Genomic DNA, 15354 nt, shown 5'->3' on the forward strand with positions numbered 1-15354 from the left:
AAGGAAGGAAGGAAGGAAGGAAGGAAGGAAGGAAGGAAGGAAGGAAGGAAGGAAGGAAGGAAGGGAACTCTCTAGAGAAGGGCATGGCTTGGGAATGTGTTATGAAAGAAACTAACATTAACAGCATCGTAAACCATGGTGCCCTAAAATAATTTATTCTTAAATAGTAAGAAATAAGCATGGACTCCCGTATGCCCCAACTACACTGAATATCTGGTTGGCTTTCTGATGTGCTTGAATTACAGATTATACTGATAGAATCACAGCTAAATGTGAGTCTCAAGAAGCCTTGCAGCTTCCACTCTTGCCCTCCTGGAATTCCAGCCCTTCCATATGAAGAAGTCTGTGGTACCTCTACATAAGACATCTTATGCAGGAAGAGTCCAAACCAACAAGTGGCCCCAATACCAAACATATGAACCTGATCACTGAAACTGCACATGCCCACTCCCAGGAAAAGTAGCCGGAGAGATGAGAAGACTCACCCCACTAATTCTAAGTGAGGAAGTTCAATCTTCAACTCAGAAAACAAAATGGTTCTTTCTTATGCTACTGAATTTTTGGAGTGGCTTGCAAAAAATAAATAAATAAATAACTGGCATGGTTATTACTGTAGAGAGTGACTGATAAAGTAGCATAGTTTAAAGTTATTTTGTTGGTATTAGGTTAAGTAGGTAAAAGAAATCACATACTCTTTTATTACTGCTGGAAGAAAGACAATATTAAAATGAACAATATTAAAATGTGTACTGCTAAGAAATGTTATAATGTACTACAATCTGGGGGCTCGAGGGACAAAGTAAGTGTGCACGTATTTTGTTTTATTTTTCTTAATGTGTTTTTTTTGGCTGAAAATTCAAAATTAATGTGTCAGCAAGAGGATTTCTTTGAGAATTCTGTTTATGGGTGATTGCCTTCCCACTGTAACTTCACTTGGTCCTTTTTTTGCATCTTTGTCTTCAATAAAATTTAAAAAATAAATAAAAATAAAATGAACAAAGGCTCATAATGTGTAGTCAGAGATTCAAAAATGTATGCAAAAGAAGTCTAGATCTTTAAGCAATCTTTTCTAAAAGATCCTAAAATTATGACATAAACTGACTTAAATAGCAATTTTGTCTGAACTATTCACATGGAAAGACTTTTCCAAAATAACCGAAAAAGAATATTCAATTTCTATGATCAAGAATATGAATTAAAAAAAATTATTACCTCAAATACATTCTTTTTGCTGGATTTCTCCTTCGAAGCAATCTCGATCGTTGCCCCCTTAAGGTCCACTGTGAACTCTGGTTTGGACTGATTACTCCCAAACTTTTAGAAAAAGGAAAAATCTAAATGTAATACTGAATGAAGCACATATGTATATTCATTAATTCAAAAAGAATTAAGACAGATTTTATTAGCAATAAATCAAATAGGTGATTACCTCAAATTCTTCTCTTTATATATTATTAAATAATTTCTACTTTAAAACTGAAAAATGTAAGACAGAGCTCATAAAAAGAAATTGGCTCAAGTATCATTTCAACAATGAAACAAAACCCATCAATTGTTTTCACCCATCAGTGCAGAGAAGTCCAAAAGTGTGAGAAAAAGATACATGTCAGGATAAAGAAAAATAAGGCTTCTTGCATGAGTGGCATTCAGACTGGAACAACTCCTGAAGAAGGAAACGGTGTGATATATTTATAAACATACAAACCTCTACCTATTGCTCAGTAATTTCTTTCTTGGAAAGGGCATATTGCAAAAAAAAAATTAAAGCAATAGTCTGGGGCCCCACAAACACTTTGAGTATCTCCAAAGGAAATAATAATAAACCTAATTTTGTGTTTTCAAAATATTGCCATACTGCCTATACTGTTAAAAATTAACAATAGCTTGTAAAAACAGAACATAAAGCTCTATTTTTTTTTTAATTAAATACTGGTTGGGCCGGAGAGATAACATGGAGTTAGGGTGTTTGCCTTGCATGCAGAAAGATGGTGGTTCAAATCCTGGCATCCCATATAGTCCTCCATGCCTGCCAGGAGCAATTTCTGAGGGCAGAGCTAGGAGTAAGCCCTGAGCGCTGCTGGGTGTGACCCAAAAAACAAAAAAAAAGAAATCATGGTTAAAAATTATAGCTAACTAAAGCCCGATACTCTGAAGTCTCAGCAATTTAATAAGGAACTGTGAAAAAAAAACTAGAAAGATAGTGACATAGGGTTATTTAAGATTAAAAAGTACTTAACTGGACATGATAGTCTATTAATTAGAGAAACACTAGCAAAAAGAAAAAAAAGTATGCTAAATATAAACTTATCTTTCTAACATTAGCTTAAATATTTATTTAGTCTATTAACTAAGAGCTTATTTCAAGTCAAATTAAGTTTGATGTATATCTTAACCCCAACCTTGAAAGTAATTCATAATGCTGATGACTATTCTCTAACTTCATATTTAATACCCTGACTTCATCTATTCCCTTTTACATCACCTTTTCATCTAGAAGAGTAAATTTAAATAATATACCATGACACCAAGTGTATAATATTATATGGAACTTACTAGTAGGTTGAAAACAAATTTTAGGTTAATGTCTAATTTTATTAGTGGCATAGTAAAATTTTTTAACTCATAAAAATATTTACCTTTTCAAGTATCTTTCATTTTATTTACATTTTTGGGGGTTTTGGGGTCACACCTGGCAGTGGTCAGAGTTTACTCTTGCCTCTGCTTTAAGAATTACTCCTGGCTTTTTTCTGGGGCTGATTCTGGGGTTTTTGGCTTCAGTCTTATCCACGGAATAAAGCTGTTATCTTCAGGAGCCTGATTGCCTGTTAGCTTTATACCTGCCGCATTCACCTCAGAACCGCCGGCTGAACAGGGTGGCAAGACGCGTGGTCCAAGCTGGAGGAGAAAGACCTCATCCTCCATCCTTCCATCAGTCAACCCCATCAAGGGCTGAATTGCAACACCCTGACATCCCATATGCTCCTCTGCACTGCCAGGAGTGATTCCTGAGTGCAGAAATAGGAATAGCCCACCTGGCCCCCCCAAAAAGAATAACTCCTGGCAATACTTAGAACCATATGTGATTAGAGAGTGAGGGATCAAACCCAGGTTGGCCAGCAGCAGGCAATTGCATTTCCCAATGTACACTATCTCTCCAACTTTTTATTTTCCCAAAGTCATTTAATTTAATTAAAATATATGATGGATGGGGCTGGAGAGATAGCATGGGGGTAAGGTGTTTGTTTGCCTTTTATACAGAAGGACGGTGGTTTGAAGCCCGGCATCCCATATGGTCCCCTGTGCCTGCCAGGAGCGATTTCTGAGCGTAGAGCCAGGAGGAACCCCTAAGCGCTGCTGGGTATGACCCAAAAACCAAAATATATATACATATGATGGACACATATCATTTTCTGAGCAAAAGAATGACATATCTCAAAAATTTGTAAAACATGTACACAATTAACAAGATAATCAAATTGTCAATTTTAATGTCATTCTCATGTTTTGTAAATCAATTTATAACTGTAAACTAAGCTATAATAAGCTAAGATAAGCAACTGAATATGAATACAGTAACAAATGAAATTTTAGTAAAAATACATTGAATATGGCTGGCAACATTTTGTGTCATTTATTCTTTTACTCCATTTTTTTTTTAAATCTAGAAACATTTGTTCCATACTTTAATCATCCCTTTACTGTATTCATGGCATAGAAAATAGAATTATTGTGGCAAGATGCATGCAACAAGAACACATTCTGGCAGCTGAAACAGGATCAAATTTCAGTTGCCTGCTACATATGCAACAGTGGGCCAACGATAGTTTTCTAGAAGACAGCAGCAGAAGCAAGAGCTTAAGAGACTGAGCTCTGATGGGCAGAATAACATGATAGTAAAAGGAAAATTAAGGATCATGTGCTAACAAAATACAACATTAAACAAGAGAAAAACTTAACAGGCCAAAGGGGCAAAAAACAGTGCAATTCTCTAAGAAAAACAACAACAAAACAACAAAGCTAAACTTCCCCCTTTTTTGCAAAGTCCCTAGAATTTAAGAGTATTTCCTGTTTATTGCATTCATGATTTAAGGTTAATATTTCATCCAATTTGTAGAGACTTTTATCTAAGTCCCAACACACAAAAGAAAACAAGGGCTAGAGAACTATCCCCATCTTACCAGCTCCCTGAAACTTACAAAAAGTAAAGTTCTCAGGTTTCCCTCTAAACATTCTCTTTCCTTCAGAAATCCTACTATTTACCAGACCTTCTCTTACACCTAGGACAGTGGATCATAATCTGAGTTAAGTTTGTCTCCCAGGGAACATCTGGCAAATATGGAGACATTTGTCACAACTGGAGCAACAAGATGCTCCTATCACCTGCTAAACCACAGGATATTCTCTAGGACAAAGAATTTTCTGGCTCCAGAAAGTGACTTCTTTTATAAAACCTGACATGTATATATAATACTTGGACTAACTCCCCAAAATTTATTTAGTTTGTTTGGTGTGTCAGATCTCACAAGTGCAGGACATATGCTCTATCATGGAATATCTTTCTATACTGTAATGTGCCAAAATTGGGGGTGGGAGGTTTAAAACACTCAAGGAGCACCCTTGGAGCTGGTTCAAGGGAGAGAACCCAGGCATAGCATTCTCAAGGCCTGAGTTAAATCTCCAGCACTGCACAGCCTCTTGAGCATCACTGGGAATAGCCCTGGTGGAACCCAGCAATTATGGGCCCAAGCAGCACTATATTTCCATGCTTAAGCATCAATTGAACTTTGGGGGCAGACTGCTGAGCTGAATCCCATGGGAGTACCCCCCCCAGCCCCCAAAAATACAAACTCGAGGAAATATTTAGGAGAGAAGACAATAATGATAAATCTTACTTATTATTGCACTTATGTTCTTCCCCATTATGTAAACTATTAGAACAAGGACCATGTTAGTTACTTTTAAACTTCCACACTCAGTACTATGCTGAACAATGCAGCTTTTTAATCTATAGTATAACAGTGGCCAAACAAGCAAAGAAAAAAGGCAAGAATAATTTATGTTAATAAGAAAACAATTTGATGGGATCAGAAAACATTTTCCAAAAATAAGCAAATATAAAACTGGAGTATATCTAACTGAAAACAGAAAGGCCATTGGATTCTGGATGTCGAGACATTCATAAAATTCATCTGCTACAGGAGTTGCAGGCAGAATAAGTACTTAGAATTAGCCCAATTTTTAACTTGATTTTAAAAAGTGTGAATATTTTTAATTTAAAAATAAAAATTTCAGGGCCAGAGTAATAGTAATGGCAGGTATGGCTTTTTACCTTGCATGCAGCCAACACAGGTTCAATCCCAGGCTTACCACATGGCGTTTCCAGAGCACAGAGCCAAGAATAACCCTGAGCACCATTGGTATAGCCCCAAAATCAAAACCAAAAAAGGAATTTCAATTAATATGCACAATTTAGATTTCACATATATGTTGAAATCTCAGTGAGTATATATTCAGGAATCCTAAGATTTTATCAAATCAGAAAATTTGACCTTATAATAGTCCAAGTAATAAGGCCTTGGACGTGGCCAATCCCACTTTGATCTACTTGAAAGTTTTGGTAAAGATTTTTGCACTGAATCAGATTTGAAAGAACCATATACTGGTCAAATAAACCACCCAATATAAATTAAAAAAAAAAAAAAAAAGGAAAGGGCCGGTGAGATAGCATGGAGGTAAGGCGTTTGCCTTGCGTTTAGAAGAACAGTGGTTCAAATCCTGGCAACTCATATGGTCCCCTGAGTCTGACAGGAGCGATTTCTATGCATAGAGCCAGGAGTAACCCGAGTGCTGCCAGGTGTGACACCCACCCAAAAAAAGGGGAAAAGCAATCAAATAATAAAAAGAAAAACTAGCCCTGCTAAAGACTGGTTGCACTGGTGAAGGGTTTTTTAAATATATATTTAAAAAATAAAAAGAAAAGAAAAGATAAGGCCTCCCAATGCTTACCACAGGCTGTGTTCTTTACACTGTATAGAAAGAGGAGGTACAGTAAATGCACCCCATATACACCTCAACCCAGGCCCTTAGCCTAGTCTGTATTGTGAATGGGGGGACAAAAAAAAAAGACTGGTTTCTAACTAATAACTTCCTAAGAGTCAAAAGCAGTTTTCATGATGGGTGATTTTTGTCTTTTTTGTTATATGCTAGTCTAAGAACTTCATCCTCAAGTATTGCAATTTCATTGTCTAATGGGGTATAATTTATCTCAATAGATCCAATTGAGATTGAGCAGAAAAACAAATCTTGAATTCTTTCAAATCTTTTGTAAGTAAAGAGTTTAATGAGAGAACATCTACACATATCACTAACTCTAAGTATTGATGAAAATTATAACACACTCTTAATTAAAATAATCTTACTGGGTCAAGAGTCAACAGGTACAACAGGCAACAATAGTACAATGGGTAGGCCATTTGCCTTGTACATGGCTGAAATGACTTAGAACCCCAGCATTCTCTATGGTTCCCTGAGCCTGCCAAGAGTAACTTCTGAGCACAGAGCCAAGAGTAACCCCTGAGCACCATCAGGTGTGGTGCAAAAACAAACAAACAAACAAACAATAATAAAATCGTACTTGCTTTTACCTATTTGGTTTGTTTCCTTGTGTTACATGTGGGAGGAAAACAAGGCTATTTGAGATTTAAAAACCTACTATAAAATAAAAATCGAGAAGTATGGAATCAGGCAATTTATTATAGCCTAAATGGTTATTTTTTGGCTATATTTTACTTATCACAATAATTAGAAATTATCAAATGATGCATTATTAATATCTAAATAATTTCAAATACTGTCCTTATTCAAATAATTAATATCTAAAATTAAAAATTCACTAGGCAATCTATCATTGGAAAATTGGCCCTTTAAGTGATTTTTTTTTTCTGTTTTTTTTTTTGTTTGTTTGTTTTTGGTTTTTGGTTTTTGGTTTTTCTGCACTTAATCTTAGCCAAAAGGCTGAGAAACATTTTTTTTTTTTTTTTGGTTTTTCTTTCAGTAATTTTTTAAATCTATGTTTCTACTATTCCCTCATGCTAATATAGTATCTGCAGGTGAAGAATAAGACTAAATTCAGAAACTTTAGTTAGGATCAGTTTTAATTTAGGATTCTGAATTGCTAAAATTTTTCAAGAATGAAAATTTTAAATTAAATCTTAATTTTTTTGTGTTACATATGGAAAGGGAAAGCAATCTGCATCATTTTTGTTTGTTTGGGAGCCACACCCAGAGGTGATCAGGGGTTATCTGATCTCTACACTCAGAAATCACTCCTAATAGGTTCAGGGACCATAGAAGATATTAGGGATCAAACACAGGTCACCATGGTCAAGACATATATACTAAATGCCCATATACTGTTTTCTGCCAGGAATATTTATTTGACATATTTAAGGTTTCTTAAAAGTTCTCATTAAGGGCCCGGAGAGATAGCACAGCGGTGTTTGCCTTGCAAGCAGCTAATCCAGGACCAAAGGTGGTTGGTTCGAATTCCGGTGTCCCATATGGTCCCCCGTGCCTGCCAGGAGCTATTTCTGAGCAGACAGCCAGGAGAGAGCAAGCCCTGAGCATCACCTTGCCCAAAATCACAAATAAGAAAACACTGGAGTATAAAACCAATTACCAAATAACAGGACAGAGGGCAGATGACCATACTGGAAGAGATGTAATTTATATACAAATACCATAAATTTTAACACTACTGCAACATCCTAATATATATAAATGTTAAGTGTTAGTTGTTATGTCACAAATGATCATTTTTAGAATTTTTATTACAAATGACTTAGGTGTGATGATAATAAACACAAAAATATGTAAAAAATTTCAAAGTCCCGAAAGTAAAAGTGGCATTTCTTTTTATTTTGAAGCTAGCTAACACTTACATCATCAGCTGGTATCTAAAATTCAGATCCCATTTCAGATTGGGATAGCAACATAACACACATTTTCTGACTGAATATCTGAATGCACAAAAGCTTTAGCATCCTGGAGATATATAAACAAACAAATAAAATATCTGTTCTAGTATCCAAGAAAACAAGAATTTCTTGTTGTCAATACAATTAGACTCTTCTAATTTGTCCTTTCTTTTAGGATCAAATGCATCTTTAAATAAGGAACAGTCATTTTCTTAGGACTCTGGGATACTTTGTGAAATTTAATTACAATAACTGTCACACTGCCAAAGGAAAGAAATACTTACCCAACTTGTACTACCTCCTTGGGTTTTGGTGAAGAGCAAAGATGACCCCTGCAACACAGCCCAAGAGGATGACCAATTTTTCCTGTAATTATAAAGATGAACAATCAAACTACACCATCCAGTTCTCTAAGCAAAGATATAAAAAAAAAAAGCAAAGTTGTTGTTCACAACTTAGTCATTATTAAAATTCAAATTGTTTTTATCAAAGATACAAAGTTAATGAAAAATTTAAACATTTTGTAGTTCCCAATGTGACCCAAAAGATCAGAATAATCATAAATTATCTCAAAGAGTATTCACATATGAACCATTCAGCAACAGTCATGATCCAGAGTACCAATTTGTTAGGAACATCTGGAAAGAATCACTTATTTGTGTCAACATCCTCTTCTTTTCAGGACACTCATTTACAGTATGTGACCCAAGTTAACAATCTAGGAAGTAAACTATGACAGCTAAACAATATGCAGTTACAACAGCAGCTAAAAACAATATGGCAGCTCTACATGAAATAAATTAAAAGTATCTTAAAAATTAACTGTTAAAGGACTCAATATACAAATTAATCTATGTGCAAGTGAATATGAATATATGTATAATGTAGAGAAAATTAGTGGATCTTTACACTTAAATGGTTTCCTCTGGACATAAAAACTAGAAGCTGGGAAACGTCTAACTAAATATAGTTCATGTTACATTTTATCATGTACCATATTTTTCGCGCTATAGGACACACCTAATCATAAGGTGCACATAGCTTTTAGAAGAGGAAAATAAAAAATATTCTAAAGCAAATGGTGTACTAAAATATTTAATAAGTAATAAATTTATTTGTAAAATTTATCATTTATTTATTAAAAACAGTGGCTAGGAACAACCAGCCTGCGAGACTGAAGTATATTTACAATACGCCAGTTCACAGCTGGTTAAACACATTTACCTGACTTTTATTTTTACATCAGAAAAAAAATTTTTAAATACTTTTTTGTTAATATAAAAAAATTAAAACTCGCAGCAGCCATCAAATAATCTTAAACAAAAGCTCTATATGTGACAGTTAGCCTGCATTAAGGTAAGTGCATTAACCTGATTGCTTGTACTCTGTGGTATGTCTGCACAATAAAGGGGGTATAACACTGTGAATGGCCATGCACAGGCATTTCAATACAAGTCTAATTGTACTGACATTTCAATTAAGGGGGTGTAACACTGGATGTCAATACACAGACATTGCATTTATCTTTATCTTTTGGGGGGAATGCATCTTGTGGTATGAAAAATACAGTACATTACTTTTGGGGGGCATTTGGGTCACACCCAGCGTGCTCAGGGGTTGCTCCTGGCTCTGCACTCAGAAATCTCTCCTGGCAGGCTCGAGGGATCATATTGGATGCCAGGATTCAAACGACCGTCCATCCTGGGTCAGCTGTGTACAAGGCAAACGCCTTACCGCTGTGTTATATCCAGTCCCCCTGCACTTACTACTTTTTTTAAATAAGTAGGGCTTTGGGTGAGGGGAAAAGACACATCTAATAGTGCTTGGGGCTAACTCCTGGCTCTGTGACCAGAAATTACAGTTAGTAGGATTCATGGAATCATATGGGGTGCCAGATTGAACCTAAGATTGGCTCTGTTCAAGACAAGTGCTTTAATTCTGTTTTAGTTAACCTCTCTGACCCAGACATAAATTTTCTTTTTTTCCCCAGTTTTAGGGCCACAAACCGTGTTACTCAAAGCTTACTCCTCCTGGTAGTTAGTACTTAGGAGGCTATATGGGATGCCAGGGATCAAACCCAGGTCAGCAAACACTCTACCCACTGTATTATCACTCTGACCTGCCCAAATTTTCCTTTTTTTTTTAATAAAGCTAACGTCTTCTTAGAATTCACCCTTCTCACTTATAAATTCAATAGTTTTAAAACCATATCAAGAAAATGTTTTCATATATTATACTATGTTGGAAAACATATTTTTTGAAATTCTTTTTTTTTTTTTTTTTTTTTTTGACAGGGACAGGATCCAGAACTTCTCTAACTGATCCTTGGCTGGCTGGAGTTAACTGTGAGGAACAGAGGATACAGAGCTCCTCAGGCCTTATATTCTTCAGGATAATCCAGCATCAGGTCCTTCAGGGCTATTTCCAACGATGCTGAGGAAACCATGGGTGGCACCCAACCCAGTAGGGGTTGGCTATGTACAAGGGAAGCACTGTAATTACTCCATACTATCTCTTTGATCCCTATTGATCATTTATGCTAAACTATTACTATAGTCATAGTTTTTATTTTATTTCAATGAAACAACAGATCAGTGTACTTACCGAACCTTTTTCCCATTCTCGGTAATTTTTGTTACATTTAATGATCCATATTTCTCTTGACCCTGTGGAACATAGTAATGCCATTTAAGCATCACACATACAATGAGGAACATGTTCTTATAAATGACTGACTCTACATAATCTGTTGATTACGTATATATCTGTATACATATATACTATATTTGTATATGTATACACGCATACATAGATCTGTAATTTTTAAATTAGTTTAAAATATTGGTCAGTATGCAATGTGCTTAGTTCTAAATCTAAAATAATTTCCTAATCTAGCTGTTAAGTTATTTCAGTAATTTTATACTTAAACATCTCCTTTTCTCATGTCATAGAAATCATTAAGTACTTTGTTATTAAATTTTATTTCTGTACATGTGCTACTGCCAGCACCAGAAAGCTAATCTAGCATCTTCCTGTTCAAAGAAAATGCTACACTAAAATGATAAATACCATTAAAAAAAAGGTAATTAGGGGCTGTCGAGGTGGCGCTAGAGGTAAGGTGTCTGCCTTGCAAGCGCTAGCCAAGGAAAGATCGCGACCGCAGTTCACTCCCCCAGCATCCCATATGGTCCCCCCAAGCCAGGGGCAATTTCTGAGTGCTTAGCCAGGAGTAACCCCTGAGCATCAAATGGGTGTGGCCCAAAAAAAAAAGGTAATTAACTTATTTTACTGTTATTTTACAGCAGTGCAGAAAAATACGATACTAAGCTACTTTGTCAGGATGTAAAAATAACTATAAAGAATCTATGCAATGACCATATTTATTAAATATTACACATAAACTGGCATTAATGTGGCATAAAAAAGACCTATATCTGTGCTTCGTTAAACATATTATCAGAAATAAACTTCGCTCTGGACAAACTAGAAACATGAATCGATTAACGTTAAAATGGTGGCACAGATTTTTATCAAGCCTATGAAAAAAGCAGCCATGCTCAAGTTTAATGGTCACCTTTCCCTCTTCAATTTATATTTCTGTTTTTGAGTAAGAACAGGTGGTACTCAGGGAAACCTGGGACGTCAAGGATGGAACTTAGGTGTTCAGCATGCAAAATAGGAACGTGGCCCTTTATGCTCTATCTGGCTCTTCTTCATATTTTTCCAGGGGAAACTAAGAAAGCCCTTTCTCAGTGTTTCAGTATCCTATGTTCAAGTAAATTTAACTGAAGTGATTTGGTACAGGGAGTTAGAAACTATAATATATCAATCCACAATAAACATCAATTAACACAGTCTTCATAACAGAACATTTTACTTTGACTAAAAACACATACACAAAATACATGCAACAAAGATGAAAAATTCCCGTTACACTTTGCTATTTAATGTATACTTCAACTATTTTCTTAATTTTAATTAGAACTTGATTATAATGTTCTAATGTAATTTCATTAAAATTTATTTATGTTGAGAGGACAATATCTGGCAGTGCTCAGGTTTAATTCTTGGCTCTACACTCAGAGATTGCTTCTAATGGTTCTTAGGAGACCATCTGGGGTATCAGGGATCAAATCCAAATTTATCACATGTGAGGCAAGTGTCCTGTCCACTGTCCTATCTCACCTAACCCCCCAAAAGTAATCATTTTATTGAAACATAATAGTATTTTCTCAAAATTCTAAAATATATTGTTTGACAATTTTTCTACTCTGATAAAAACAATCAACCAAAAAAAAACACCTTAGAACTAGACACAAAGTTGACAGTTCACATTTTTTGGAAGACTGGGAATTTTCAAATTAATAAACTATATTAAGTTTTACTGTAATTTCCCATAAACCTCAGGTCTCATTAGATAGGCAACTCTTGTATTTTTCATAAAAGTTCTCTTTTCCCAACTTATTTTTTGAATCAAGGATAAAAATTTTCAACGCTACATAGAAATAAGTAAGAATATTCATCTGAGAGAATGGGACTAGTCACGTAAGCTAGAAAGCAGAACAATTGGCAGCGCAGAGAGGCATGAATTAAGCCTATAACAAACGGAGCAAAGTATAAAAGCAGGAATGAAATACAAGTACAAAGAGGAAGAAAGGGGCCGGGTAGGTGGCGCTGGAGGTAAGGTGTCTGCCTTGCAAGCGCTAGCCAAGGAAGGACTGCGGTTCGATCCCCCGGCGTCCCATATGGTCCCCCCAAGCCAGGGGCAATTTCTGAGCACATAGCCAGGAGTAACCCCTGAGCGTCAAACGGGTGTGGCCCAAAAAACCAAAAAAAAAAAAATATATCAAAGAGGAAGAAAAATGGAAGGGAAAGCACTAGTGACGCAGATTAAGTTTTAGAATGAGTGAACATTCTATAAAATGGATTCTTACCTAAGTCAATGAAAGAGCTGAAACTGATACAAAATTGTGAGTGTAAATATATCATCCTAGGAAGTGATTCAAAACTTCCATGAAATTCTCATAGGCACCAAGGCCTTAATAATAGTGTTCTAAGTATTAAGACCTCTACCAAATACACAGTAAAATCTGTAGGACCAGAGTGATAGTACATTAGGTAGGCATTTGCTTTGCATATGGACAACCCAGGTTCCATCCCTGGCACCCCATATAGTTCTCTAAGTCTGCCTAAAGTGATCCTTGAGTGCAGAACCAAAGGGGGGGGGGTGAGGGATCTGCAACATCCAATATATACAATAACAAAATGATTTTTTTTTAATTTGTGGTAAGTTCTAAAACAAACTCAACCTGGGAAAGAGAAATGAGTCAAAGCAATCTTACAAGAGAGACAACTGAGCAAAGGAAGATAATAATGGAAATGGAGATGACCATGACAGAACACATAACCTGAAAGAGAACAAATCATTTCCGAGAGTCTACAGTTTTCTTCAAGTATTGAGATGGGCTGGAGAAGTATGAAGAGATGCAGTGACGGGAAAATAAAATGACTCACCATATATATCAACACTTTCCATTAGAGCTACATGCTGAAGGCAGGACAATGGAAGTAAAAAGTGACCACAGATGAGAGATTCAGTGAGGGATGAAAGGTGAGGACAAGAGGGAGATGTGAGGGAAACAGTCAAGCTTGAAAGCCTACAGATGGTGGAAACTTAGCTTCAATAAAACCTTGTCAGAAAGACTTCTCCTGACCATTTGTTTCCCTCCACCTTTTGAGCTATAATAATGATTCTCAGGACTTTGCACCACTGCGCCAGACCCAAGCTTTAACTTTTAAGCACTAAAATTTCTATCTTTAGGTTCAAAATGCTAAGTAGAGATAGGTGACTGAATCAAGATTTGGAGGAGGTGTTAGGATAGTTTGAGTTCATACTGTTTGGTATATTTCTTTCTTTTTAACAAAATTCAAAACCAGGACTGGAGCTATAGCGCAGCGGTAGGGCATTTGCATGCATGTGGCTGACCCAGGACGGACCTCAGTTAGATCCCTGGTGTCCTATATGGTTCCCCAAGCCAGGAGCGATTTCTGAGTGCATAGCCAGGAGTAACCCTTGAGCATCACCGGGTGTAGCCCAAAAACAAACAAACAAAAAGAACAAACAAAAGTAGGGTATAACTGATTTGCCTTGAATGTGAGTGAGGCCCTGAGTTTGATCCCCCAGCACCACAAAAAAAAAAAAAAAAAGAGATTAGCTTCTAAAAAATTAGAAGAGGTAGCTGACTCTCTTAAGAGAATCTAAATGACACCAGGTAACTACAGTTGATTACAGTCTTTTTGTTTCTGAATGTGTAGCTAGCTCCCCTTTCCCTACCCCTATAGCTTTATATGAAAACAGTGTTTAATTGACAAAGAAGGACTATATCTTTGCACTGACTACATAAGAGTGGCTGAGATAGACAAAACTGTGAAAACAGGGCAAATGGATAGGAGGGACGTGGGAGGGCAGGAAGATTTAGGAGGGCAGAAATCAAAATGCAGAAGGGCAAGACAGCAGCCAAGAACAGAAGAATTCAAAGAATCAGAGAATGAGCTATAACAGGAGAGTAACAAACACCATATGCTTGGGTAAAAAATAAATGCCTCAGGAAGAATAATGCCTTTTGAAGTTAATTCATTTTTCCCACTTCACCTAAAGAATAAAGGAGAGAAAAGACTGGTGTGGTAGTTCCCCGTGATGGCCATCAGAGGGTACCATGAGTCCAGGATAGCCTTAGTTACAGTCCAACTTCACACAATGATGATTATGTGCTGGGAAATAACCTGCAAATAGCTTTGTAATTCTATATCGACCACTAAGAAAATGCTTATTTCTAGAATTATTCAGAAATACCCTCTACCAAGATTTAAATAATTTAACAATTATTAGGTTAAAATACTATTAACTTATAGTAATTCTATATTACCTATATTTATTTTATTTGCCTAAGGTAGGGGGACTGGAACACATCCATGGTGCTCAGGGATCACTCCTGGAAGTGCTCGGGGAACCATATGGGATGCCAGAGATCAAACCCAGTCAGCCATGTGCCAGGCAAGCACCTTACCTGCTGTACTATTGCTTTGGCCCTAATATTACATTTTTTAAAGGCTAAATGTATGTTTTCTATATAAACTAACTATAAATGCTGCACTTAACACCTTATATTGACACTAATTGGCAGCATCAATAAAATTATGCTCACTTTTATATTTAATGCTTAATCTATTCAAAATCATATAAAACAATGCAAACAATAAAGGGTAGAAGAAACACAGTCCTGATCTATTGCCTTCGGGGTTTAAAAACCTGAAGAGAAGTACATGAGGCAACTTGCACATCTTTTAATCAGTGGCTTGAGACTTTAAAAGGGGGAGA

The 15354-nt window shown here is 36.1% G+C and overlaps 1 protein-coding gene and 1 non-coding gene across 4 annotated transcripts in view; one reads left to right on the plus strand and one right to left on the minus strand.

Annotated features, from left to right (window-relative positions):
• ARHGAP12 (Rho GTPase activating protein 12) overlaps positions 1-15354 on the minus strand; it is a 128974-nt gene that overhangs the window by 21181 nt on the left and 92439 nt on the right. For all 3 annotated transcript variants that reach the window (XM_049777162.1, XM_049777163.1, XM_049777161.1), the window contains 3 exons: positions 10581-10642; positions 8261-8342; positions 1213-1314 (listed from right to left, as the gene is read on the minus strand). In XM_049777162.1, coding sequence (XP_049633119.1) covers positions 1213-1314; positions 8261-8342; positions 10581-10642 — 246 coding nt within the window. The remainder of the gene's footprint in view (positions 1-1212; positions 1315-8260; positions 8343-10580; positions 10643-15354) is intronic.
• LOC126014743 (small nucleolar RNA SNORA51) lies at positions 5990-6118 on the plus strand. The gene has a single exon (XR_007497741.1). It is a non-coding gene; the product is annotated as a small nucleolar RNA SNORA51 (small nucleolar RNA).

Source organism: Suncus etruscus, chromosome 7 (genome assembly GCF_024139225.1).
Source record: "Suncus etruscus isolate mSunEtr1 chromosome 7, mSunEtr1.pri.cur, whole genome shotgun sequence".
NCBI classification, from domain to species: domain Eukaryota; kingdom Metazoa; phylum Chordata; class Mammalia; order Eulipotyphla; family Soricidae; genus Suncus; species Suncus etruscus.